This window comes from Pseudophryne corroboree, chromosome 6 (genome assembly GCF_028390025.1).
Source record: "Pseudophryne corroboree isolate aPseCor3 chromosome 6, aPseCor3.hap2, whole genome shotgun sequence".
Lineage (NCBI taxonomy): Eukaryota > Metazoa > Chordata > Amphibia > Anura > Myobatrachidae > Pseudophryne > Pseudophryne corroboree.
The window spans coordinates 119,539,954-119,567,717 of record NC_086449.1 but is presented as its reverse complement, the minus strand read 5'-3'; the positions used below and the strand labels follow the sequence as shown (position 1 = coordinate 119,567,717).

Sequence of the window (27,764 nt, the reverse complement as noted above, 5' to 3'; positions counted from 1 at the left end):
CCGGCATGATCCCCTCGGTCAAAATTCTATTAAAGACAGCTTGCAAAGTCGAGCCTATTTTAGGGGACATTTGTTTATAAAATTCATTCGTGTATCCGTCTGGCCCTGGGGCTTTACCCTGTTTAAGTTTTTTTTTATAGTCGCTAAGACTTCTGGAAGTGTAATGGGAGCTGTTAATGAGGAGATTAATTCAGCAGGTACTTGAGGCAAATGCAAAGTATCCCAGAACTGGGGAGAATAATCGTCTTGAGACTTAAGGGTATCATTTGGATCTGGGGAAGAGTATAAGGATACATAGTACTCACGCAGAATGGCCGCCGTTTGTATGTTAGAACTAGAGAGGGAGCCATCCGATTTTTGTAAGGGATGGACCAACATCGGTTTTCTAGTTCCCTGTAACAGTGAGGTGAGAAGTTTACCCGTCTTATTTCCAAAACGATGAAACTTATAGCTTAAATTAAACTTATATTTGTCACCTGTCAGCTGCAAAAGATCATTAAAAGTAGATTTGGCTAATAAGTAAGTTGTTTTATTGTCAGTGGAGGGATGTAATTTAAAAGCTTGATAAGCTGTGGATAAGGCAGCTTGTGAATCCAAGTATGCCTGGTTAAGTGATTTCTTGAGATGTGAATAATAGGAGATCACTTCACCTCTTAACACCGTCTTAGCAGTTTGCCAGAAAAGGGAAGGGTTAGCTGATTCATGTGAGGAATTATCCATTCGGAAATTCTCCCATGTCTCATCACATTTATGTCGGAAACCATCAGATGTTGCTAGATGGGAGGGGAATTTCCACATTGGAGGAGAAGTTCTTTCCATTGAGTAAATCATTTCAGTCCAAACCATACCATGATCCGATATAGAGATCGGCTCAATGGTGGCCTGGGAAATGTTAGGGAAGAGCAGAGAAGAAATTAGAATATAGTCAATACGGGACCAAGTGTTATGAGCCATAGATAGACATGAGTACTCCTTCTCAGTAGGGTTTAAAGCTCGCCAGGTATCGACTAAATTAAATCGCTTAGCTAACCACGGAACACCTAGTTTAGGAAGGGGTCTAGCTCTGTTAGAGTATTGGGATTTGTCCATGTATAGGGAGGAAACCAGATTAAAATCACCACATAGAATTAAGGATGAGCTGTCACAGCCGTATAATTTAACCATAAGTGAAGTGAAGAATGTTTTTTTATAAGTATTTGGGGCGTATATATTACCTATATGATACAGTTTATTACCCAATTTGACCTTTATAATGACATACCTTCCTTCCGGGTCTGCGTCTACTGTCAAAACTTCAATGGGTAGAGATCGTCTCGCCAAAATTGCCACTCCACATGATTTAGAATTGAGCGATGCTGCTCCTAATAAAGACCAGTTCAGCATCTGCAATTTTTTAGTTTCCTGTAGAACCAGGTGCGTCTCCTGTAAACATGCAATGTCAATACTATGTTTGTTCATGTAAGATAATATTTTCCGCCTTTTAGCTGGTGTGTTAATACCTCCTACATTAAAAGTGCATATCTTAACCTTTGACATACCATAGGAAATAAAGAAGCTCCATCTGGCAATGGCAAGACAATGTAAAACATTGCATCTCTAGCGAGGGGGTGTAAGATTGGGGGAGGGAAGGGGGGGAGGGATAAGACAGGAGGTAAGGAAAACATGACTGGGGGTACAAACAAAAAAAGAGTGGGAGAGAGAAAAAGAAACAGCAAATAAGAGAGTAATGAAACATACATTACACAAATTATCTAGTAGGAACAAATGGACTTCGGGTGAAGCACAAACAATTGGTGGTGACAACTATGTAGAGTCAACAGATGGGCGGGGCTGCTCCGTTACCGCCAGCTATAATAAAAAAGCATAATTGGAAGAAAAGGAAATCACAGCTCAAACTCATAAAATGAGTTCTATAACAAGAAACATATTGAAAAAACGGCATAGCTTTACACGGCCAGACAGACTCAATATATTTGAGCACAAAAAAACATTGTAACAAAATCTTGTTAGGTATGAGGGTGGATGTGAGAAGAGATATCACTCTGGGGCGTCTGAAATATCACTGGTAAGAGAGTCCTCTTCCTCCTTGAGAAAGGCTTCTGCATCTCCCGGGGTGGTGAAGTCAGTAAAAGAGGTTCCCCGAAAAATTCTGAGCCGAGCTGGGTACATCATAGCAAATTTACGTTTGTTTTGTACCAGGAGGGAGCAAACGGAGCTAAAGGTCTTGCGAAGACGAGAAAGTTCCGCAGAGTAATCCTGGAAAATCCGTAAAGTGTTACCTTCCCATCGGAGCTCTATCTTACGAGAGGCCTTCCATATCGCATTCTTATGTAGAAAGTTCAGGATTTTGAGTATAACCACTCGTGGTCTTTTAGGGCTTGCACGTGCCTGGTCACCCATTCTATGTACACGTTCAATTACCATGTCAGCACATATCTCTTCAATATGGAGCAATTTAGGCAGAGTGTTTCGCACAAAATCTTCCAGACCTGGGCCCTTAATAGATTCGGTTAAACCTATTATACGAAGGTTACACTTGCGCGTACGATTTTCAATATTATCCATTTTATCAAGGAGATGTCTATTGTCCTTCTCCAGTCGCCCTACAGTGGTTTTCAACCTTTCCATTTCATCTATAGTCACCCCTAAATTGATTTCAGTATTAGATACCCTGGTAGAGAGTTGCTGCAATTGGAGAGTAATATCTCCTACTGCTTTCTGTAATAGAGGAGCCATAGTGTCATGAATGGCCGCCACTATATCTCTATAAGTCAGGGAAGTAGTGGCTGGATCAGAATCATTACGAACCTGTAATTGTGCATCGTCAGAGGCCGCTTTAACTGGCTTCTTGGCGACCGGTTTCACAGGGCTGGAGTCGGCGCTTGTTATGGCGGATTGCTCAGCGCGTCGTTTTTCTTGCCTGGGAGGCATTGCTGACGGGATCTTAGATATATTTGAGGGCCCCAGAAATTTTTCCATTTTGTGCAAAACTGATGTATTATTATGTCAGAAATATCTCTGGGAAGAGCACTGATTTTTTTAAGCAGTGTATATATTGCTGGGGCTTGTAAAAGACTTATCAGCACTTACAGGTATGCTAAATTGAGTGAAGTGGAGGTTAGTATGTATTCCTAATGATCTGTCTCTATATCATAAAACTTGTAGCAGGTCGAGTGTGAGTCCCAGTTTCCAGGTCATATACTGCTGGCTTTCTCCTTTGTGTATCTGAGTGCAAAGCTCTTACCTCCAAACAAGTTGTTGTGCTAGTAGCCTTACGAGCTGTCACCGGGATACATCTATATAACGTGGATGACACGGGCGTCACGGGCGGGTGACAAGTAAGCGGTCTGGAACTCAATCTGCCCTCAGAAAGCGTCTCTATTGTGCGGGCAACGTGGTCTGCGTGTCCAGGCGAGGTGGCGAGTTTGCAGGCTGGTGTGCAGGCTGGAGCTCCAAGCCGCCTCTGTGCAGCGTCTCGTCAGCGCGGGTATCGTGGGCGGCCGTCAGAGCAGGGTCGCGGGTAGCGCCTCAGGCCTTCACCGGAGCTCGTCACAGCAGCGTCAACCTCACTTCGGACGGGTGTTTTTCATGCAGCAGACAATCATCCGAGTATTAGGGAGTCTGGGGTGTATATTATGCCTTTTCTGAGCTGGGTATCTGGCGGCAACGGAGGAGCGCACAGGAGCTGCTGCTTACTCCGCCATGCCGGAACCGGAAGTCTAAAGTCACACCCCTGTTAGTAGTCACGGGATCCCGGATCTGCTGCTGGAAATTAGTCCTATTTACCATAGATTAGGATATATTGTGAAGGCGTAATCTTACATTATAATGACCTGAAGATTCCTTGCAGTGCACAGGGAAGCCTGAGACCAAAGGTGGTAACACATGCACAAGTCTCTAAACAATCAATCTCTGAATTCCATTTGGCCGTCTTCCATGTATAAAACCTTCTTCCAGCCTGGATAAGGAGCCTTTGTGTGTCAGTGAATGTGAGGCTAGGCATGCTTCCATGTGTGCCAAATAGAAAGTTACTTCTTGCGGATTGTCATCAGAAGACGATATTGCCAGAGTATTCCTAACCAACGACAGAAACGTATACGTACAATGCTAGTATTGAACAGAGAGTATGATGGCAATGATCAACATGCATATAAGGCAGTCTAAGGGCAATAAGCAGCTCTCCAGCTGCTGTAGGGCTTCACATCCCAGCATGTCTTGCCTCAGTTTTGCTATTTGGCCAATGCTAACTGTTGCATTGAATGCTGGGATGTGTAGTTAATTGCCCACCCCTCTAAGACCTGATCAGAGTGTACGGAAAATGACTGCATTTTTTTCGGACTGCTCATGCGTCTGAGACGTACAGATGCATCTCTAGGGGATATGCAGTGTAGCATGTGGCTGAGCCGCAATCTCTATTTCTGGTGTAATGGGCCACAGCAGGGTGTTCTAGTGTAGGTATGTTATGGGCATGGACAGGGCAGAAAGTAGGGTTGCGTGAGCGATGTCGCTGCTCAGGGCACAAGGTCGATGGGATGACACCATAGCTGCTCCTTGGCACCTGTGTGTAGCTTGCGGGATGACTGTAGGGACAGCCTGTGGATCCGCTGGAGAGCCACCTTGTGCATCCTTAGGACGTGCCTAGGGCTCAGCTTCTCGGCCCCCTAGTAGTGACATCATGGTGCCACGTATCAACGTTTGGGGCTTGGGGCTCCCTAGGGTGTCTTTATCACCCTGCTATGGCTTTGGGTATGGAAACGGAATTGTGGACTATTCGTGTTATAGATATCAGGCTTGACTGTAACCGTTTATTGGCACAGAGTGTTCTCTAGTCTACAATCTGTTCCTTTCCGGCTGCAGGCTTTAAGCAACGTTCTGTTAGCTCTAGTTCCGAAGGTTTCTGAAATCTACAGACCTCATCCACATGTTACATTTTTCCTACATTGTGGGCTAGAATACATCTCTAGAATGACGTCTGTGCCGCATTCATATTATTTATGGAATCTATAGGCATAGCGTAAAACATATTCTACAAGAGCAGACATACAATGTATGGAAAATGCAAATAACATATCAGAATTTATTCTCAGTATTTATTGCTTTAAACGACATAATAATAGTTCATGTCCATACAGCAGCAAGGCCACATTAACAATGGGGCGGATGGCACTACAGCTCCAGGCCTCCACATAAAATTAGGCCCGTCATCATGGCAGCATGATGATCACTAGCCATCAGCTGGCCACATGGTTGGTTATACATCATATCTATTAAGATTGCATTTCTATTTTTTTTTTACAAATGTATGCAATTTTTTATATTTTTACATATTTAGAGAGACATTGGAGCGGACAGTGTAGTGGATGTACACGCCCACATGGCTCTGGCCACACCCACACACCACTGATCACACCAAACCCATTTCTTACAATAAGCCCCTGAATATTTTCAGCTCCAGGCCAATGTGGCCTTTCATCCGACCCTGTACAGCAGCTCCCCCTAGTACCGCAGCCTCTTCTACACAATGCTAGCTTTAAAGTGTCGTCTCAGTATATTGATGCCTTATTGCATTGGTTAAGTAAAACTAGGAGCGCAACATAAGCTCAGTAGCACAGTGATTTCTAGAAGTATGTCACCCCCAGTGGAGCAATGATGTAATGACACCCATGTCAGGGCTGTTAATAGTGAGGATGATAGGCTAGGCAGTCTGTTTTATTGGACTATCCATATCATTGTCAATCGCCACCATGGGGTCCTCTGTAGTCCTTCCCATGTTAGGATGGTGCTGTCTTACAGCTTTGTGCACCATTTACTGGCTGTAGTAATCACTGTCATCCCTGCAGGCACGCTAACAATGCAGGGCACAAAGAGACAGATATAGATACATTCTAGATCACAGGTTCTCAAACTCGGTCCTCAGGACCCCACACGGTGCATGTTTTGCAGGTCTCCTCACATAATCACAAGTAACATAATTAGCTCCACCTGTGGACCTTTTAAAATGTGTCAGTGAGTAATTAATACACCTGTACACCTGCTGGGTTACCTGCAAAACATGCACTGTGTGGGGTCCTGAGGACCGAGTTTGAGAACCACTGTTCTAGATAATATATATCTTATAAGAAGATCACCATTATATACTACAAGTTTCTGCTGATCCATGAATTTGTTGCTGGAGGTTTTTGAAACTGAATCAGTGGCCTACAGACATTGGAAGTTTCCCATCTGTTCAGTGTTCCCAAGAGTGTAGACAAGGCATGTTAAACTCAAAATCCCAACTGGGCGGACTAATCAAGGTCTAAATCTTGTGTGGGCCGCAAGAATATTGCAACATCCAACTTCACTAAGTGTCAGTTTCAACACCTATTTGCAGCCTGGACATATTAACATCCTGTGTAAGGATATCCACAAATCCTGGCCTGCTAACAATCCTTTTATTGTCTTCAATGCATCATTGCTGATATTCGCTTTTTTGCAGCGGTGTACACTGGTATTCCACAGGGAATAACATCGGTGTAGAGAGTTGGATCTTGATCCGAGGCACCAACAGGCTAAAGCTTTGACTGTTCCCAGGATGCACTGCACCACCTCTTCTTTAGCCCCGCCTACAGGCACTGGAGCTCAATTTGTAAGTTGGTGCCTGCAGTGCAGGTCACTAACAAGTGGGGCTGCACTAGGCAGCGCTGAAAAGAGCTTTTTAGAAGACTTCAAGGGCCGCAGCACTTTCTATATCTTTGACATGCTGTGCTGCGGCTTCATCACCTCCCTCAGCGGCGCTGCATACTCCCATGGCCGGGTTCTCAGGTACTTACAGCGGAGACGCACCGGTTTTCAGGCACACCACCGCTGCCACTCTCCAAGATCGCGTGGCTGCACTAAAGGGAGGAGGTAAGAGGGTCTCCCAGGTGGGATCCGCCGGTAAATCGCGATCCAGTTGCAGTCCCAGGAGACGGACCGCGCCACTGGCGGGGACACTGTGCCGCACAGGGACCCCACTATATCCACCAGGGCAGAGAGCACAGGTCGTATTTACTAAAATCCGTTTACAAAAGACTCCACAGTACCCGATGGTGCAGTCCAGCAGAGGGGATAAGGCGCTGATCTGTAGCCCCTCCCCCAGCTCCGGGCGCCATCTACTGCTGGTGATCCCACCCTGGAGCTGCAGTTCTCTCTCCCTCACTCCCTGACAGAGATTTTGGCGCCATTACATAGCTGGGCTGATCTCCGGGACTGCTGGGCACTGTCTCCTCTGTAAATCCGCCTGTATCATCAGCGCTGTGCATTTACAGACACTTAAGTGTTCTGCATGTCATTTTAGACAGTGTTCGTTAAGAACAAGTGTACTGCTATCTGAATATTTAGAACAAGTATTCTGTCATATACATCCAGTGTTTACTGTGCATTGTTATATCTGTATAAATACATATCTATATGTAATTTACTAGTCCAGTGCAGTTTTATTGTTTATCTATAATTTCTCTTACGTCCTATAGGATGCTGGGGACTCCGTAAGGACCATGGGGAATAGACGGGCTCCACAGGAGACATGGGCACTAAAAAGAACTTTAGGTATGGGTGTGCACTGGCTCCTCCCTCTATGCCCCTCCTTCAGACCTCAGTTTAATACTGTGCCCAGCGGAGACCTGGTGCACTACAGGGAGCTCTCCTGAGCTTCCTGAAAAGAAAGTATTTTGTTAGGTTTTTTATTTTCAGGGAGACCTGCTGGCAACAGACTCCCTGCATCGTGGGACTGAGGAGAGAGAAGCAGACCTACTTAAATGCTAGGCTCTGCTTCTTAGGCTACTGGACACCATTAGCTCCAGAGGGAGTCAGAACGCAGGTCTCCCCTAGCGGTTCGTCCCGGAGCCGCGCCGCCGTCCTCCTCGCAGAGCCGGAAGATAGAAGCCGGGTGAGTATAGGAAGGCAGAAGACTTCAGAGGCGGCAGAAGACTTCAGATCTTCACTGAGGTAACGCTGCGCGCCATTGCTCCCATACAGAACACACACAGCGCACACTGTTGGGTGCAAGGCGGGGGGGCGCCCTAGGCAGCAATTTATTCCTCTAGGACTGGCTGTAAGTAAATATACACTTATTTGTGTGTTTTGGTATCCCCGCCAGTTTGTTCAAAGAGCGGGAACGAAGCTGGGGGGCGGGGCTTCTCCCTCAGCACTCACCAGCGTCATTTTCTCCACAAGCACACGCTGAGAAGCTGGCTCCCCGGACTCTCACCTGCTGATCACCAGTGACAGAGGGTTTTAAAGAAGGGGGGGGGGGGGGGGGGGGCACATAATTTGGCGCAGTGAATATACAAATAGCGCTATATCTGGGTAATTTTTTTGTCCAGGGTCATTGGCGCTGGGTGTGTGCTGGCATACTCTCTCTCTGTCTCTCCAAAGGGCCTTGTGGGGAAATTGTCTCCAGATACAGTCTTCCCTGAGTGTGTGGTGTGTCAGTACGTGCGTGTCGGCATGTCTGAAGCGGAAGGCACTCCTAGGGATGAGGTGGAGCGCATGAGTGTGGTGTCTTTGTCGGCAACGCCGACACATGACTGGATGGAAATGTAGAATATTTTAAATGCAAATGTGAATTTATTGCACAAACGTTTGGACAAAGCAGAGTCCAGGGACAGTACAGAGAGTCATATCCTGCCTTTCCCTATGTCACAGGGGCCTTCGGGGTCTCAAAAACGCCCACTTTCTCTGGTAGTTGACATTGATATCGACACAGATTCTGAATCCAGTATCGATTATGATGATGCGAGGTTGCAGACAAAATTGGCAAAGAGTATTCATTATATGATTATTGCTATAAAGGATGTGCTGCATATTATAGATGACCTCGCGGTGCCTAATCCAAAAATCCACATGTTTAAAGAAAAGAAGCCTGAGGTTACTTTTCCACCTTCTTTTGAATTAAATGAGTTATTTGAAAGCGCTTGGGAAACTCCAGACAAGAAACTGCAGATTCCCAAAAGGATTCTAATGGCATATCCTTTCCCGATCAAGGACAGGATACGGTGGGAATCCTCCCCAAGGGTGGACAAGGCGTTGACGTGCCTTTCCAAAAAGGTGGCGCTGCCGTCTCAGGATACCACTGCCCTCAGGGATCCTGCGGATCGCAAGCAGGAAACTACCTTGAAGTCAATTTACACTCATACCGGTACCTTACTCAGACCGGCAATAGCGTCGGCCTGGGTTTGTAGCGCTGTTATAGCGTGGACCGATACCTTATCTACTGATATGGATACAATGGATAAGGAAACTATTTTATTGACCCTGGGCCATATTAAGGATGCGGTCCTTTATATGAGAGAGGCTCAGAGAGATGTAGGCATACTGTGGTCCAGAGCGAATGCTATGGCGATTTCTGCCAGGCGAGCACTGTGGACCCGACAGTGGACGGGTGATGCCGATTCAAAACGGCATATGGAGGTTTTACCTTACAAGGGTGAGGAATTGTTTGGGGAAGGTCTCGCAGACCTGGTTTCCACGGCTACTGCAGGTAAATCAACTTTTTTACCTTATGTTTCCTCACAGCCTAAGAAAGCGCCACATTATCAGATGCAGTCCTTTCGGTCGCATAAATCCAAGAGAGCTCAGGGATCTTCCTTTCTTGCCAGAGGTAAGGGCAAGGGGAAAAAGCTGCCAACTACAGCCAGTTCCCAGGAACAAAGGTCCTCCCCGGCTTCTACTAAATCCACCGCATGACGCTGGGGCTCCGCGGGAGGAGGCCGCTCCTGTGAGGGCACGTCTTCGTCTGTTCAGCCAGGTCTGGGTTCACTCTCAGGTGGATCCCTGGGCAATAGACATTGTTTCCCAGGGGTACAAGCTGGAATTCGAAGAGGTGCCTCCTCGCCGGTTTTTCAAATCGGCACTGCCGACTTCTTCCCCAGAGAGGGAGGTAGTTCTGGCAGCAATTTAAAAGTTGTGCCTTCAACAAGTGGTGGTCAAAGTTCCCCCGCTTCAGCAGGGGATGGGCTATTACTCAACCCTGTTTGTGGTCCCGAAACCAGACGGTTCGGTCAAACCCATTCTGAATTTAAAATCCTTAAACCTGTACTTGAAGAGGTTCAAGTTCAAGATGGAATCGCTCAGAGCGGTTATCGCAAGTCTGGAAGGGGGAGATTATATGGTGTCCCTGGACATAAAGGATGCATACCTTCATGTCCCCATTTATCAACCTCATCAGGCGTTCCTGAGATTTGTGGTGCAGGATTGTCATTACCAATTTCAGACGTTGCCGTTTGGGCTTTCCACGGCGCCGAGGATTTTTACCAAATTAATAGCAGAGATGATGGTGCTCCTGCGCAAGCAGGGTGTCACAATTATCCCATACTTGGACGATCTCCTGATAAAAGCGAGATCGAGAGAACGATTGATGGACAGCGTATCACTCTCCCTGAGGGTGTTGCAACAACACGGTTGGATCCTAAACCTACCAAAGTCACAGTTAGTTCCAACGACCCGATTGCCTTTCTTAGGCATGATTCTGGACACGGAACAAAAGAGGGTTTTTCTTCCAAAAGAAAAGGCCCAGGAACTTCAGAGCTTGGTCAAGGACCTGTTGAAGCCAGACAGGGTGTTGGTACATCACTGCACTCGAGTGCTGGGAAAAATGGTGGCGTCTTACGAGGCCATTCCATTCGGCAGGTTCCATGCCAGGACTTTTCAGTGGGAAAGTCTGGACAAGTGGTCAAGTTGTCCTTCTGGACAAGTGGTCCGGGTCACATCTACAGATTCATCAGATGATCCGCCTGTCCCCCAGGGCCAGGGTGTCTCTCCTGTGGTGGCTGCAGAGTACTCACCTTCTAGAGGGTCGCAGGTTCGGCATCCAGGACTGGGTTCTGGTGACCACGGACGCGAGCCTCCGAGGATGGGGAGCAGTCACGCAGGGAAGAAACTTCCAAGGTCTGTGGTCAAGCCAGGAGGCTTGTCTACACATCAACATTCTGGAATTAAGGGCCATATGCAACGGCCTTCATCAGGCGCAGACCTTACTTCAAGGTCTACCTGTTCTGATTCAGTCAGACAACATCACAGCAGTGGCTCATGTAAACCGCCAAGGCGGCACAAGGAGCAGAGTGTCAATGGCAGAAGCCTCAAAGATTCTTCGATGGACGTAGAGTCATGTGAGCGCTCTGACAGCAGTCTTCATTCCGGGAGTGGACAACTGGGAAGCAGACTTCCTCAGCAGACACGATCTGCATCCAGGAGAGTGGAGACTTCATCAGGAAGTCTTCGCAGAGATTGCAAGTCAGTGGGGACTGCCTCAAATAGACATGATGGCTTCACGTTTCAACAAGAAACTTCCGAGATATTGCGCCAGGTCAAGGGACCGTCAGGCGGTCGCAGTGGATGCACTGGTGACACCGTGGGTGTTTCAGTCGGTCTATGTGTTCCCTCCTTTTCCTCTCATCTCAAAAATACTGAGAATCATAAGACGAAGAGGGGTTCAGGCAATTCTCATTGTTCCAGAATGGCCTCGAAGGGCCTGGTATCCGGATCTGCAGGAAATGCTCACAGAAGATCCGTGGCCTCTTCCTCTCAGGGAAGACCTGTTACAAGGGCCCTGTTTGTTCCAGGATTTACCGCGACTGCGTTTGACGGCATGGCAGTTGAACGCAGGATCCTAGCGGAGAAGGGCATTCCGGAGGAGGTCATTCCTACGCTGATTAAGGCTAGGAAGGAGGTGACATCGAAACATTATCACCGTATCTGGAGGAAGTATGTGTCTTGGTGTGAAGCCAAGACTGCTCCTCCGGAAGAATTCCATCTGGGCCTTTTTCTCCACTTCCTGCAAACTGGAGTGAATTTGGGCCTAAAGTTAGGCTCCATTAAGGTTCAGATTTCGTCCCTATCCATTTTCTTTCAAAAAGAATTGGCTCTCTTCCGGAAGTCCAGACTTTCGTGAAGGGGGGTGCTGCATATCCAGCCTCCTTTTGTGCCTCCGGTGGCACCATGGGACCTTTACGTGGTGTTACAGTTTCTTAAGTCTCGCTGGTTTGAACCGCTTCAAACAGTTGAGTTGAAGTATCTCACTTGGAAAGTGGTCATGTTATTGGCCTTGGCTTCGGCGAGGCGAGTGTCGGAGTTGGCGGCTTTGTCTCACAAAAGCCCTTATCTGATTTTCCATGTGGATAGAGCTGAGTTGCGGACTCGTCCTCAATTTTTGCCTAAGGAGGTTTCTTCTTTTCATATGAACCAACCTATTGTGGTGCCTGTGGCTACAAGGGACGTGAAGGATTCCGAGTTCCTGGATGTGGTCAGGGCATTGAAAATTTATGTGGCCAGAACGGCTCGGGTTAGGAAAACAGAGGCTCTGTTTATCCTGTATGCAGCCAACAAGGTTGGCGCTCCTGCGTCTAAGCAGTCTATTGCTCGCTGGATCTGTAACACGATTCAGCAGGCTCATTCTACGGCTGGATTGCCGTTACCGAATTCGGTTAAGGCCCCTTCTACTAGGAAGGTGGGCTCTTCTTGGGCGGCTGCCTGGGGCGTCTCGGCATTACAACTTTGCCGTGCAGCAACTTGGTCGGGTTCAAACACTTTTGCAAAATTCTACAAGTTTGATACCCTGGCTGATGAGGACCTAATGTTTGCTCATTCGGAGCTGCAGAGTCATCCGCACTCTCCCGCCCGTTTGGGAGCTGTGGTATAATCCCCATGTTCCTTATGGAGTCCCCAGCATCCTCTAGGACGTAAGAGAAAATAAGATTTTAAACCTACCGGTAAATCTTTTTCTCGTAGTCTGTAGAGGATGCTGGGCGCCCGTCCCAGTGCGGACAACATCCTGCAAGACTTGTATATAGTTGTTGCTTACATAAGGGTTATATTTTTCAATTGGATCAGTTTTGGACTGATACTGGTTTTGTTTCATACTGTTGACTGGTTCGTATCTCCCATGTTTTACGGTGTGAATGGTGTGGCTGGTATGAATCTTGCCCTTGGATTTACAAAATCCTTTCCTCGTACTGTCCGTCTCCTCTGGGCACAGTTTCTCTAACTGAGGTCTGGAGGAGGGGCATAGAGGGAGGAGCCAGTGCACACCCATACCTAAAGTTCTTTTTAGTGCCCATGTCTCCTGTGGAGCCCGTCTATTCTCCATGGTCCTTACGGAGTCCCCAGCATCCTCTACGGACTACGAGAAAAAGATTTACCGGTTTAAAATCTTATTAATTCCTGCATTGTACCTGTGACTGAGTGTGCCTGTAGCTGCTGTGTGGATTCCATTCTTCTGTATCACATGTATTGCTATCACTATATTCTGTACCCTGGGGGATAGGTGCATCAGGGTCTCATATAATATATAGTGCTACACAGGGTATACTGTTTTGTATTTTTCACTGTGTTTTTCAGTCACCCCACACCGCTTAAATCCTCTGTTTGTGCTCTGTGTTTACTGTCACATAACAGGGCATTATTTGCTGATATTGTGTTTGTCTGGCTATATTGTACTGTTATGCCCTAAGGCTACATCCCTTATAATGTCTGCTACACATGGCGGGACATTCGCAGACGCTCCTGCATCATGCAGTGCTGTCGTGATGGATTTACCAGTGGGGGAAGTGTTAGCTACTGGTTCAGGCGCTGGGTGCCATAAATCTCCCAGTCCACCTGCAGCACCTGTGGCCAATCAGGACCCACCTTGGGAAGCATTTTCAAATATGCTGACTATGCTTGTAACACGTCTTACGCCCCCTGTGGGACCTCCTGTGCCATTACAGCCACATATTGTCCCTGTAGTTAATCAACCATGGGCGGATACTCTATCTACCCAGTTACAACAATTAGATCAATCTTTCTCTAACATCCTAGTGGATGCTGGGGACTCCGTCAGGACCATGGGGACTAGCGGCTCCGCAGGAGACAGGGCACAAAAATAAAACTTTAGGATCAGGTGGTGTGCACTGGCTCCTCCCCCTATGACCCTCCTCCAAGCCTCAGTTAGGTTTTTGTGCCCGTCCGAGCAGGGTGCAATCTAGGTGGCTCTCCTAAAGAGCTGCTTAGAAAAAGTTTTTAGGTTTTTTATTTTCAGTGAGTCCTGCTGGCAACAGGCTCACTGCATCGAGGGACTTAGGGGAGAGAAGTGAACTCACCTGCGTGCAGGATGGATTGGCTTCTTAGGCTACTGGACACCATTAGCTCCAGAGGGAGTCGGAACACAGGTCTCACCCTGGGGTTCGTCCCGGAGCCGCGCCGCCGACCCCCCTTGCAGATGCCGAAGATGGAAGAGGTCCAGAAGCAGGCGGCAGAAGACTTTTCAGTCTTCCTGAGGTAGCGCACAGCACTGCAGCTGTGCGCCATTGTTGTCAGCACACTTCACACAGCGGTCACGGAGGGTGCAGGACGCTGGGGGGGCGCCCTGGGCAGCAATGTTTAATACCTTTTTTATGGCTAAAAATACATCACATATAGCCCCTGGGGGCTATATGGATGTATTTAACCCCTGCCAGGTCTCAGAAAAACGGGAGAAGAAGCCCGCCGAAAAGGGGGCGGGGCCTATTCTCCTCAGCACACAGCGCCATTTTCCCTCACAGAAATGCTGGTGGGAAGGCTCCCAGGCTCTCCCCTGCACTGCACTACATAAACAGGGTTAAAACAGAGAGGGGGGGCACTGATTTGGCGATATGACTACATATATTAAAATGCTATAAGGGAAAAGCACTTATATAAAGGTTGTCCCTGTATAATTATAGCGTTTTTGGTGTGTGCTGGCAAACTCTCCCTCTGTCTCCCCAAAGGGCTAGTGGGTCCTGTCCTCTATCAGAGCATTCCCTGTGTGTGTGCTGTGTGTCGGTACGGGTGTGTCGACATGTATGAGGACGATGTTGGGAGGCGGAGCAAATTGCCTGTAATGGTGATGTCACTCCCTAGGGAGTCGACACCGGAATAGATGGCTTATTTAAGGAATTACGTGATAATGTCAACACGCTGCAAGTCGATTGACGACATGAGACGGCCGGCAAACATATTAGTATCTGTCCAGGCGTCTAAAACACCGTCAGGGACGTTATAATGCCCATTTTACCTCAGTCGGTCGACACAGACACAGACACGGACACTGACTCCAGTGTCGACGGTGAAAAAACAAACGTATTTTCCTTTAGGGCCACACGTTACTTGTTAAGGGCAATGAAGGAGGTGTTACATATTTCTGATACTACAAGTACCACAAAAAAGGGTATTATGTGGGGTGTGGAAAAACTACCTATAGTTTTTCCTGAATCAGATAAATTAAATGAAGTGTGTGATGAGGCGCGGGGTTCCCCCGATAGAAAATTATTGGCGGTATACCCTTTCCCGCCAGAAGTTAGGGTGCGTTGGGAAACACCCCTTAGGGTGGATAAGGCGCTCACACGCTTATCAAAACAAGTGGCGGTACCGTCTCCAGATACGGCCGACCTCAAGGAGCCAGCTGATAGGAGGCTGGAAAATATCCTAAAAAGTATATACACACATACTGGTGTTATACTGCGACCAGCGATCGCCTCAGCCTGGATGTGCAGCGCGGGGGTGGCTTGGTCGGATTCCCTGACTGAAAATATTGATACCCTTGACAGGGACAGTATTTTATTTACTATAGAGCATTTAAAGAATGCATTTCTATATATGCGAGATGCACAGAGGGATATTTGCACTCTGGCATCAAGAGTAAGTGCGATGTCCATATCTGCCAAAAGATGTTTATGGACACGACAGTGGTCAGGTGATGCAGATTCCAAACGGCACAAAGATGTATTGCCGTATAAAGGGGAGGAGTTATTTGGGGTCGGTCCATCGGACCTGGTGGCCACGGCAACTGCTGGGAAATCCACCGTTTTTACCCTAAGTCACATCTATGCAGAAAAAGACACCGTCTTTTCAGCCTCAGTCCTTTCGTCCCCATAAGCATATCTGCCCAGGGATAGAGGAAAGGGAAGAAGACTGCAGCAGGCAGCCCATTCCCAGGAACAGAAGCCTTCCACCGCTTCTGCCAAGTTCTCAGCATGACGCTGGAGCCGTACAGGACCCCTGGATCCTACAAGTAGTATCCCAGGGGTACAGATTGGAAAGTCGAGACGTTTCCCCTCGCAGGTTCCTGAAGTCTGCTTTACCAACGTCTCCCTCCGACAGGGAGCCAGTATTGGAAACAATTCACAAGCTGTATTCCCAGCAGGTGATAATCAAAGTACCCCCCCTACAACAAGGAAAGGGGTATTATTCCACACTATATTGTGGTACTGAAACCAGAAGGCTCGGTGAGACCTATTCTAAATCTGAAATATTTGAACACTTACAAAGGTTCAAATCAAGATGGAGTCACTCAGAGCAGTGATAGCGAACCAGGAAGAAGGGGACTATATGGTGTCCCGGGACATCAGGGATGCTTACCTCCATGTCCAAAATTGCCCTTCTCACCAAGGGTATCTCAGGTTCGTGGTACAGAACTGTCACTATCAGTTTCAGACGCTGCCGTTTGGATTGTCCACGGCACTCCGGGTCTTTACCAAGGTAATGCCCGAAATGATGATTCTTCTTCAAAGAAAATGGACGACCTCCTGATAAGCAAGGTCCAGAGAACAGTTGGAGGTCGGAGTAGCACTATCTCAAGTAGTTCTACGACAGCACGGGTGGATTCTAAATATTCCAAAACCGCAGTTGTTTCCGACGACACGTCTGCTGTTCCTAGGGATGATTCTGGACACAGTCCAGAAAAAGGTGTTTCTCCCGGAGGAGAAAGCCAGGGAGTTATCCGAGCTAGTCAGGAACCTCCTAAAACCAGGAAAAGTGTCAGTGCATCATTGCACAAGAGTCCGGGGAAAAATGGTGGCTTATTACGAAGCGATTCCATTCGGCAGATTCCACGCAAGAACTTTTCAGTGGTATCTGCTGGACAAATGGTCCGGATCGCATCTTCAGATGCATCGGCGGATAACCCTATCTCCAAGGACAAGGGTGTCTCTCCTGTGGTGGTTACAGAGTGCTCATCTTCTAGAGGGCCGCAGATTCGGCATTCAGGATTGGATGCTGGTGACCACGGAGGCCAGCCTGAGCGGCTGGGGAGCAGTCACACAGGGAAAAAATTTCCAGGGAGTGTGATCAAGTCTGGAGACTTTTCTCCACATAAATATACTGGAGCTAAGGGCAATTTATGATGCTCTAAGCTTAGCAAGACCTCTGCTTCAAGGTCAGCCGGTATTGATCCAGTGGGACAACATCACGGCAGTCGCCCACGTAAACAGACAGGGCGGCACAAGAAGCAGGAGGGCAATGGCAAAAACTGCAAGGATTTTTCGCTGGGCGGAAAATCATGTGATAGCACTGTCAGCAGTGTTCATTCCGGGAGTGGACAACTGGGAAGCAGACTTCCTCAGCAGGCACGACCTCCACCCGGGAGAGTGGGGACTTCATCGGGAAGTTTTCCACATGATTGTGAACCGTTGGGAAAGACCAAAGGTGTACATGATGGCGTCCAGCCTGAACAAAAAACTGGACAGGTATTGCGCCAGGTCAAGAGACTTTCAGGCAATAGCTGTGGACGTTCTGGTAACACCGTGGGCGTACCAGTCGGTGTATGTGTTTCCTCCTCTGCTTCTCATACCCAAGGTATTGAGAATTATAAGACGTAGAGGAGTAAGAACTGTACTCGTGGCTCCGGATTGGCCAAGAAGGACTTGGTACCCGGAACTTCAAGAGATACTCACAGAGGACTCATGACCTCTGCCGCTAAGAAGGGACTTGCTTCAGCACGTACCATGTCTGTTCCAAGACTTACCGCGGCTGCGTTTGACGGCATGGCGGTTGAACGCCGGATCCTAAGGGAAAAAGGCATTCCGGAAGAGGTCTTTCCTACCATGGTCAAAGCCAGGAAGGACGTGACCGCACAACATTATCACCACATGTGGCGAAAATATGTTGCGTGGTGTGAGGCCAGGAAGGCTCCACGAAGAAATTTCAACTCGGTCGATTCCTGCATTTCCTGCAAACAGGAGTGTCTATGGGCCTCAGATTGGGGTCCATTAAGGTTCAAATTTCGGCCCTTTCGATTTTCTTCCAGAAAGAATTGGCTTCAGTTCCTGAAGTCCAGAAGTTTGTCAAGGGAGTACTGCATATACAACCCCCTTTTGTGCCTCCAGTGGCACTGTGGGATCTCAATGTAGTGCTGGGATTCCTCAAATCACATTGGTTTAAACCGCTCAAATCTGTGGATTTGAAATATCTCACATGGAAAGTGACCATGATGTTGGCCCTGGCCTCGGCCAGGCGAGTGTCAGAATTGGCGGCTTTGTCTCACAAAAGCCCATATCTGATTGTCCATTCGGACAGGGCAGAGCTGCGGACTCGTCCCCAGTTTCTCCCTAAGGTGGTGTCAGCGTTTCACCTGAACCAGCTTATTGTGGTACCTGCGGCTACTAGGGACTTGGAGGACTCCAAGTTGCTAGATGTTGTCAGGGCCCTGAAAATATCGGTTTCCAGGACGGCTGGAGTCAGGAAAACTGACTTGCTGTTATCCTGTATGCACCCAACAAACTGGGTGCTCTTGCTTCTAAGCAGACGATTGCTAGTTGGATGTGTAGTACAATTCAGCTTGCACATTATGTGGCAGGCCTGCCACAGCCAAAATATGTAAATGCCCATTCCACAAGGAAGGTGGGCTCATCCTGGGCGGCTGCCCGAGGGGTCTCGGCATTACAACTCTGCCGAGCAACTACGTGGTCGGGGGGAGAACACGTTTGTAAAATTCTACAAATTTGATACCCTGGCTAAAGAGGACCTGGAGTTCTCTCATTCGGTGCTGCAGAGTCATCCGCACTCTCCCGCCCGTTTGGGAGCTTTGGTATAATCCCCATGGTCCTGACGGAGTCCCCAGCATCCACTAGGACGTTAGAGAAAATAAGATTTTACTTACCGATAAATCTATTTCTCGTAGTCCGTAGTGGATGCTGGGCGCCCATCCCAAGTGCGGATTGTCTGCAATACTTGTACATAGTTATTGTTACAAAAAAATCGGGTTGTTATTGTTGTGGGCCGTCTGTTCAGAGGCTCCTACGTTGTCATACTGTTAACTGGGTTCAGATCACCAGTTGTACGGTGTGATTGGTGTGGCTGGTATGAGTCTTACCCGGGATTCAAAATCCTTCCTTATTGTGTACGCTCGTCCGGGCACAGTATCCTAACTGAGGCTTGGAGGAGGGTCATAGGGGGAGGAGCCAGTGCACACCACCTGATCCTAAAGCTTTATTTTTGTGCCCTGTCTCCTGCGGAGCCGCTAGTCCCCATGGTCCTGACGGAGTCCCCAGCATCCACTACGGACTATGAGAAATAGATTTATCGGTAAGTAAAATCTTATTTTAGTTAGCCAAAAGTCTACCCCACGCCCTTCTGGAGCCAAGGGGTCATTTAAGCGGGCCATTTCTTCCTCACAATCCACTAATATTTCGGATAATTCTTCCGACGAGGATGGGGAATATACTGATCCGTCAGACACTGATACAGTTGCTTCTGATGAGGAATCTACAACCCAGGTTGATGTTCCTGACCTAGTGGAGGCTATCAAGCTGATTCTCCAAATTGATGATGAGATTGAGCCCCCTGCTACGTCTAAGAAAGCCCTCTTGGGCTGCTAAAGTTTTTTTTACACATTCTGACCTTTTAATTGACATACGTCAGGAATCCTGGTCATCTCCAGGAAATAAATTTTCCCTGCCTAAAAAGATGCTAGCTCATTATCCTATCCCTGCGGAGTTGAGTAACAAGTGGAAAACTCCACCGCCGATGCACTCTCATGTCGCCCGTCTTGTGGTGTCATCTACTCTGCCTGTCAGCATGGGTTCAGGCAATTAAGGATGAGCTGCCTCAGGATTTTTCTGACACTGCCAGACAATATCAGTCTAATATTACCACAGCCTCTCACTATATTCAGGAGGCGGCCTCTGATGCAGGGGTCATGGTGGTCAAGGCGTCTTCTACGTCTATCCTGGCTCACCGGATTCTGTGGTTGAGGTCCTGGAAAGTGGACCTGGACTCCAAAAAGACCTTGGAGGTGCTTCTTTTTAAGGGAGACATACTATTTGGGGAGGATCTGTACAAGATTGTGGCTGACTTGGCAATAGCCAATACTGCTTTTCTCCCTAGTACTAATCCTTCTGCTTCGAAGGCTAAGAGTACAACTTTTTGTTCCTTTCGACCTCCAGGTAAAGTAAAAGGTCAGGCGTACCCGAGACAGGCTCGTACTTCGAAAACCACTAAGCCCAAATCTAAACAATCCAGGGCCGCCCGTCAGCCTGCTTCCAAACAAGACAAGCCTGCTGCATGAAGGGGCCGGCCTCCCCCTGGGGGACCCCAGGGTGGTAGGCCGAATTCTGCAGTTCGCCCAGGCCTGGTTAAAGACGCCTGGAATCGGGAAGTTGTCTCTCATGGGTACGCAATCTCATTCAAGAGACGTCCCCCTTTACAGTTCTGTCCAACGGTTACCCCCTCGGATCCGCTGAAAGCGCAAGCTCTACACCTGTTTGTACAATCCCTCCTGGAAACAGGAGTGGTAGTGCCGGTACCTCTGTCCCAGAGAGCCAGGGGCTACTATTCGACCCTGTCTCTAGTTCCGAAACCAAATGGGTCTTTCCGGCCTATTCTCAACCTCAAATCATTGAACGAGTTTGTGAGAGTGTCCAAATTCCGTATGGAAACCCTGCACTCTATTGTGCTGGCCATGGAACCCGAGGACTATACGGTATCCCTGGATATACAGGATGCTTACCTCCACATACCTATTGCCATTTCGCATCAGCAATATCTGCAGTTTGCTATTGGCAACCTTCATTTTCAATTCCAGACTCTGCCATTTGGACTGGCCATGGCCCCTCGGATTATCACCAAGGCCGTGATGACGGCTTTCCTCTATCATCAGGGAATCAGGATCCTGCCGTATCTGGACGACTTGCTGATTCTGGCGAACTCCCAAGATGTCCTCCTCAGTCAACTGGAAATGTCGGTCCAATTCCTACAAGCCCACGGGTGGCTCATCAACTGAAAGAAGTCCTCGCTGGTACCTGCTCGAAGCATGGTGCACCTGAGGGCACTGCTGGACACACACAGCCAGAGACTGTTTCTGTCTCCGGAGAAGGTCCTGAAACTTCAGGACAAGATCAGATACTTCCTCTCTCGCCCGAGAGTGTCGTTACACTCGGCAACGCAACTACTAGGCCTCATGGTGTCGGCTTTCGACATGGTAGAGTACGCTCACTTTCATTCCCGCCCTCTGCAGAGGTTAATCCTTGCCAGGTGGGACGGATTGTCCCATCAGATTAGGTCTCAAATGATTTCCTTAAATCCAGCGGTACGTCGGTTACTGAGCTGGTGGCTTCAGGACAGACAGTTAAGCAGGGGCCGTCCCTTCTGGATCTCGAACTGGGTCCTACTGACTATGGACGCCAGTCTGCGGGGTTGGGGTGCAGTGTTGGCGCAACACTCACTCCAGGGTCGATGGACCAAGGAGGAATCTCTCCTCCCGATAAACATTCTTGAATTGCGGGCAGTGTTCGATGTTCTGCCTCTGGTACAGAACAGGCCTGTTCAAGTATAATCAGACTTCTGTTCAAGTACAATCAGGATTCTCTGAGGCGGTCATTCAAACTACTGTATGTTGAAATTCAGCTCGGATTTATTAACAGGGTCTGGAATTCTTACTTCACCTGGTGTGCTGCTAAGATTATGATGCATATACTTTCAGGACTTCCAGGCTTTTGGCTTTTCTACAACTAGACTTAGGCCTTCGTCTGGCCTCCCTCAAGGTCCATATATCTGCCTTGTCGGTGTGGTATCAGAGGAAAATTGCGTCTCTTCTTGACGGTCACACTTTCACTCGGTGTTTTACGGATTCAGCCTCCTTAGGTGCTTTGTCCTGTCGTCCACCCTTTCTGATTTTTCACCATGACCGGGCAGTTCTTCGAACTCGCCCAGGTTATTTGCCTAAGGTGGTATCATCTTTTCGCCTTAACCAGGAGATTGTGGTTCCGGCCTTCATCTCTTCTGGTTTGTCCTCGAAAGAGCGATCTTTGGATGTGGTTAGGGCTCTCCGTATTTATTTCCCTATAGATTGTAAGCTTGCGAGCAGGGCCTTCCTACCTCTGTCTGTCTGTTTTTACCCAGTTTTGTTCTATTACTGTTGTTCTAATTGTAAAGCGCAACGGAATATGCTGCGCTATATAAGAAACTGTTAATAAATAAATAAATAATAAATGTGGAATGGACTGCCTCTATCTGGAGGTCAGATCCCCTTTTTTGTACTTTTTGGTTTTCACAAAACGTGGCTCGCCTGCAAATAAGCAAACCTTGGCCAGATGGATTAGAATGGTGATTGCACAAGCTTATGCACAGGCAGGACTCCCAGGTCCTGCTTCTATCAAGGCCCATTCTACTCGGTCTGTTGGACCTTCTTGGGCGGCCTGCCGTGGCGCATCCGCAGAACAATTGTGCAAGGCGGCTACATGGTCTTCCATGAACACGTTCATTAGGTTCTATTCCTTTGATACTTCTGCCTCCAGGATGCTTCCTTTGGACGCCGGGTTCTTGTGCCCGCTACTGTGCGTCCCCTCCCTTGAGGAACTGCTTTAGGACATCCCCGATGTTATTCCCTGTGGAATACCAGTGTACTCTGCTGCAGAAAAGGAGATTTATGGTAGACTTACCATTGTTAAATCTCTTTCTGCAAGGTTCACTGGTTTCCACAGGGCGCCCACCCTGACGCACTTAGCTTCTTTGGGTTTGTATGGCATTAGCCGCTAGTCCCTTCTCCTGTCGTGAGAATGTGGTTCTATGTGGATAACACCTACCGTCTCTCTTAACTGCTACTGCATTGGACTGGTTAACAAAACTGAGCTCCAGTGCCCGGAGGCGGGGCTATGAGGTGGTGCAGTGCATCCTGGGAACAGTCAAAGCTTAGCCTGTTTGTGCCTCGGTTCAAGATCCAACTCTATACCCCAATGTTATTCCCTGTGGAAACCAGTGTACCTCGCAGAAAGATTTAACAATGGTAAGTCTTACCATAAATCTCCTTTTTCGTCATTATTTTTATATACAAATGTGTATTCTTTATAGATGCTAAAATCATGTGTGTTTTTTAATATATGCATATTAAATGTATTTTATAGAATTTCTTTTCATCTCCGGCTCTTTTGACATTATTGTTGTATGTGCGTTTTTTTTTTATCCCATGAGCGCTGCTACAGTATTTGTACTTTTTTTATGTTTCCTGTGAAGGCGCAGCACAGTTCCTTGTATAGGGGCGAATGTGGGACTTTCACCACATTCTATTCTATTTTTTTTACCCAAAAGGGATTACTATTATAAAAAGACACAGGCGCTTCAGTAATTCCCTATTTTTAATGAAAAAGTAATCTAGAGTCCTGTTGTGTTTGTTCTAATTCTTCCTTGCGTCTGGTCACGGTGCTGTTGCTGATGCAGGAAACCAATCCTTCATCAACCTTTAAGATAGAGTACAATGCGCAGACTATCCCAAGCTCTGATGTCCCATGAGTACAGGCTTTTTACCAGTCACTGCTACATGGCCCCGTGTAGGTTTCTGGGGACCTTAATCGATCAAACACTCATAATTATTACAGGGATAAATAGTTAACCATCAGGTTTGGGAATCTGTCTGTGGTGTTGCGTATGCCTCCACCTTGTAAATTAGGAATGGTGGCTGAGTTTGTCTCGATCTTCACTCCTGGTCATTGTCCTTTGTCCTGTAAGCATACTTATGTCTCACTATGAGGCAAGGTGACTCTCACTTTACAAAGCATAATGTCATCTAGCCTTTGTGTGCCAACGTTGATCACATCCATTACATTTCCATATCTGAGGTTTTGTTTCTTTCATACTAACAGCCTGGAGAGATTGAGAAGAACTGGCTTCAAGAATTCCATAAGGTAATACCAAACACCATAGTGTGCTATATACATGCCACTTTCTCCATCCTCACCTGTATCTGCCTTCTCTGTCAATCAGACGGTGCAGGACCACCAGCCGGCCTTCATCGCTCTTCATCTGCAGGAATTTGGGGGCAAAAACTACCAGGAGAACATGGGCTCTGCGGAACACTTGATCAGGTAGCCACTAGCGGTCCCTATTTATAGAAGAACATCTAAATCCAATGTATTGTATGGGCTATAAGATAGTTCCACTATTGTTAGCAGATTACAGATACTTAAAGGATTGTCTGAAAACTCCCCAATGATTAAGTCTGCTAGGAACAGACCACTGTAATTGAGCTGATGTATAGGGGACCATGCACTCTCTTACTGGCTGTGGATAGGTACATGTTTGGTGGTCTTAATTATGGCATCTAAGGCTTCTTAAAAATGGGAATAACATATAAAAAGAGCACAGAAATATTTTCTATTGTCCCTACCCATATCTTCAAAAGGATATTAATACATTAGAAACTGTACAAAGAAGGGCAACTAAAATGGTGCATGGCCTACATCACAAAACATACCCAGAAAGACTAAAAAATCTCAATATGTATAGTTTGGAGCAGAGAAGGGAAAGGGGGGACATGATAGAAACTTTCAAATATATCAAGGGTTTTAACAAAGTCCAGGAGGGAAACATTCTCCAAATGAAGAGAAGCAATAGGACACGAGGACATGCACTGAGACTGGAGGGGGGAGGTTCAGGGGAAATTTGTGGAAAAATTACTTCACAGAAAGGGTAGTGGACAAGTGGAATAGCCTCCCATCGGAGGTGGTAGAGGCTAAGACAGTAGAGCAATTTAAACATGCATGGGATAGACATAAGGATATCCTTACAAAGAAATAAGGATCAATTAAGGTTAGAGATAAAAAAAAAAAAAAGGGGCAGACTAGATGGGCCAAGTGGTTCTTATCTGCCGACAAATTCTATGTTTCTATGTTACCCCCAAGCTGTAACGCTGCTGTATAATCACATATTAGTTATCACAGAGCCTGTTGTTTTCCCTGTTGACATAAGTACATACAGTAGCTGTCTGTATTCCCACCTAGAAATAAAAGACTAACTAGGCCGCTCCCATTTTTATGCAAATTACACCCATATGAAGGCAAGGCTCCATCCTGTTCCCACAAGTCACGCCTCTTTCTGTCACTGAAGTCAAGGCTATCCTGGTATATGTGGCACAGTTGGCAGGTATGTGAATTTTCGGGGTTCCGCACAAAGTTGTGGCAGAGTAACAGATTCTGGACCTGATCCAGAGATGCACGCTAAAGCATTGCCGCTGTAAATTTATATGCCGTGGCTGTGCGAAGATATATTCTGCCGCTGCCTGGAAACGTACTGATAAGCCCACCGGCAGCTTTGCAGATCCAAGGAACTGTGTAGAGTGGTGGGCGTAGATGCTTCAATAATCGACCATCCGAGTAACCTTATGGCAGCGGGATCTGAGACGCTAACACCTTGGGGGTGATTCTGAGTTGATCGCAGCCAGCAACTTTTTGCTGCTGCTGTGATCAACTAATCCCCGCCTATGGGGGAGTGTATTTTAGCATAGCACGGCTGCGATCACTTGTGCAGCCCTGCTATGCTTAAAAATTTTCCTGCAAAACAAGACCAGCCCTACAGCTACTTATCCAGTGCGACGAATCCAGCGATGAAGGTCCCGGTCCTGACGTCAGCCATTCGTTCGCCTGGACACGCCTGCGTTGTTCTTACCTCTCCCCGAAAATGTCTGGAAACGGTGAGTATCCACCCTGGACCGCCTCTCCGCTGTCAATCTTCTTCCGGCCAGCGCTGCGTCTTTTCTTCTCGCTAGGCACTCCATTGCCTGGCGACGTCTGTCGCCGGGAAACGGCGCGCGTGTGCAATGCGCACGCTGCGCATGCACAGTTCTGACCCGTTCGCACCGCAGCGAACAACCGCTGCGTGCGAGCGGTTCAGAATGACCCCCCATGTTCCCTGCATATGCGATCGCAGATGCAGACTGAGACCATCAGTCACGATGCAAAAACAACCTCATTGCAAGCAGCATAGCTAAGGTACCTTGGCATGTTCTCAGTGTGACCATGGCGCATGCCCAGATGGCCATTAATCACTGAACGCTATAAATTATGGCTTTGCGTACATTTCTGAATCAGGCCCTATGTTTCCAGCACATGATACAGTGATTGTGAGGGATAGTTTTTAAACCTTTTCAATAGGAAACAGAGTGTGTTATCAATAACTACCAATCAGAGTCCCGCTATTATTTTTGTAGGACCAGTGCTATTTCTCCACAGGATCTACGTTGGGATATAAGGTAGTGACAGCAGAACGGGTTTCAAACAGTTAAGCTTTTTAGACTCCCACGATGCAATGGGCCAGCCCCCTATATCCCCGCCTCCCGGCTCAGGCAATTCAGTTTTCTGCAGCGGGGTACATTGGTTTCCACGGGGAAAACATCGGGGTGTAGAGGTGGTTCTTGATTCAGACACCAACAGGCTAAAGCTTTATACATTGGGGCCTCCTATGCATTGGGGCCTCCTCTATAACCCCGCCTCCAGGCACTGTGAGCTCAGTTTCGAGTTGGTGCCTGCAGAAGCAGGTCACTTAACAGGGGGCTGCACTGGGCAGCCCTGAAAAAGCTTTTAAAAGACTTCAGGGGACGCAGCACTAATATGTCAGGGTGACATTTTGTGCTGCCTCTCCGTCACCTCCCAAGCGGCGTTGCATACTCCCGCTGGCTCTGTTCCCGGGTACTTGCGGGGGAGACGTTCCGGGTTTAGGCACACGGTCGCAGACACTCTCCTGGTTTGCATGGCTGCTACAGAAGGGAGGAGGTAAGAGGGTCCCCTAGGCGGGATCCACCATTAAATCGCGTTCTGGTCGCAGTCTAAGGAGACGGACTGCGACGCTGGCCTGGACACTGTAACAGAGCAGGGACCCCACTATATCCCCCAGGGCATAGGAGTACAGATCGGATATATTAATATCCACTTTATTAAGACTCCATAGTACCAGGTGGTGAGGACCAGTATAGGGGAGAAGGCGCTTGACCTGTAGCCCCTCCCCCAGCTCCGGGTGCCATCTACTGCTGGTGTTCCCGCCCTGGAGCTGCCTCACACTCTCCCTCACTCCCTGACTGAGACGCTGGGCGCAATCTTTTAGGATTAGCTGCGACTGGTCTCCGGGACTGCAGGGCAAGGTCTATCCGCCTGTACATCAGCGCCGTGATTTTAGACACTTAAGTATTCTACATGTCAATATTAAGACAGCGTTAGTTAAGAAAAGTGTACCCTTGCCAGAATATATTGTACGAGTATTCTGATATATACATCCGGTCTCGCACCGCGCATTGTTGTATATACACATATACTAGTCCAGTGCAGTTTTATTGTCTTACTAAAATAATTATCTGCATTGTCACTGTGCCTGTGTGTGCCTGTATCTGCTGTGTGCATTTCACTTTCAGTGTATCACAGCTATATCTATCACTGTATTCTGTGCCCTAAGGAACTAGGTGTGTCAGGGTCTCATATATAGTGCTGCACAATATTTACCGTCAAGTGTATTCAATTGTGTACTCAGTCACATACTACCGGATTTATTAGCTGGTGTTGGGTACTGTGTACGCAGTCACATAGTACCGGATTAAGAAGCTGGTGTTGTGTACTGTGTATGCTGTCACATACTAGGGGATTTATTCGCAGGTAGTGTTCTCTGTCTGGCTGTATCGTACTCATACGCTCTGCGGTTACATTCACTAAAATGTCTAACACAAAGGGCGGGAAATCCACAGACGCTCCTGTATCATGCAGCGCATGCGCCAGGGATTTGCC

General features: G+C 47.7%; 1 protein-coding gene across 4 annotated transcripts in view; it reads left to right on the top strand.

Moving 5' to 3' along the window:
• LOC134936628 (inositol polyphosphate-5-phosphatase A-like) overlaps positions 1-27,764 on the top strand; it is a 157,303-nt gene that overhangs the window by 42,243 nt on the left and 87,296 nt on the right. For all 4 annotated transcript variants that reach the window (XM_063931763.1, XM_063931761.1, XM_063931760.1 and 1 more), the window contains 2 exons: positions 23,862-23,903; positions 23,983-24,083. In XM_063931763.1, coding sequence (XP_063787833.1) covers positions 23,862-23,903; positions 23,983-24,083 — 143 coding nt within the window. The remainder of the gene's footprint in view (positions 1-23,861; positions 23,904-23,982; positions 24,084-27,764) is intronic.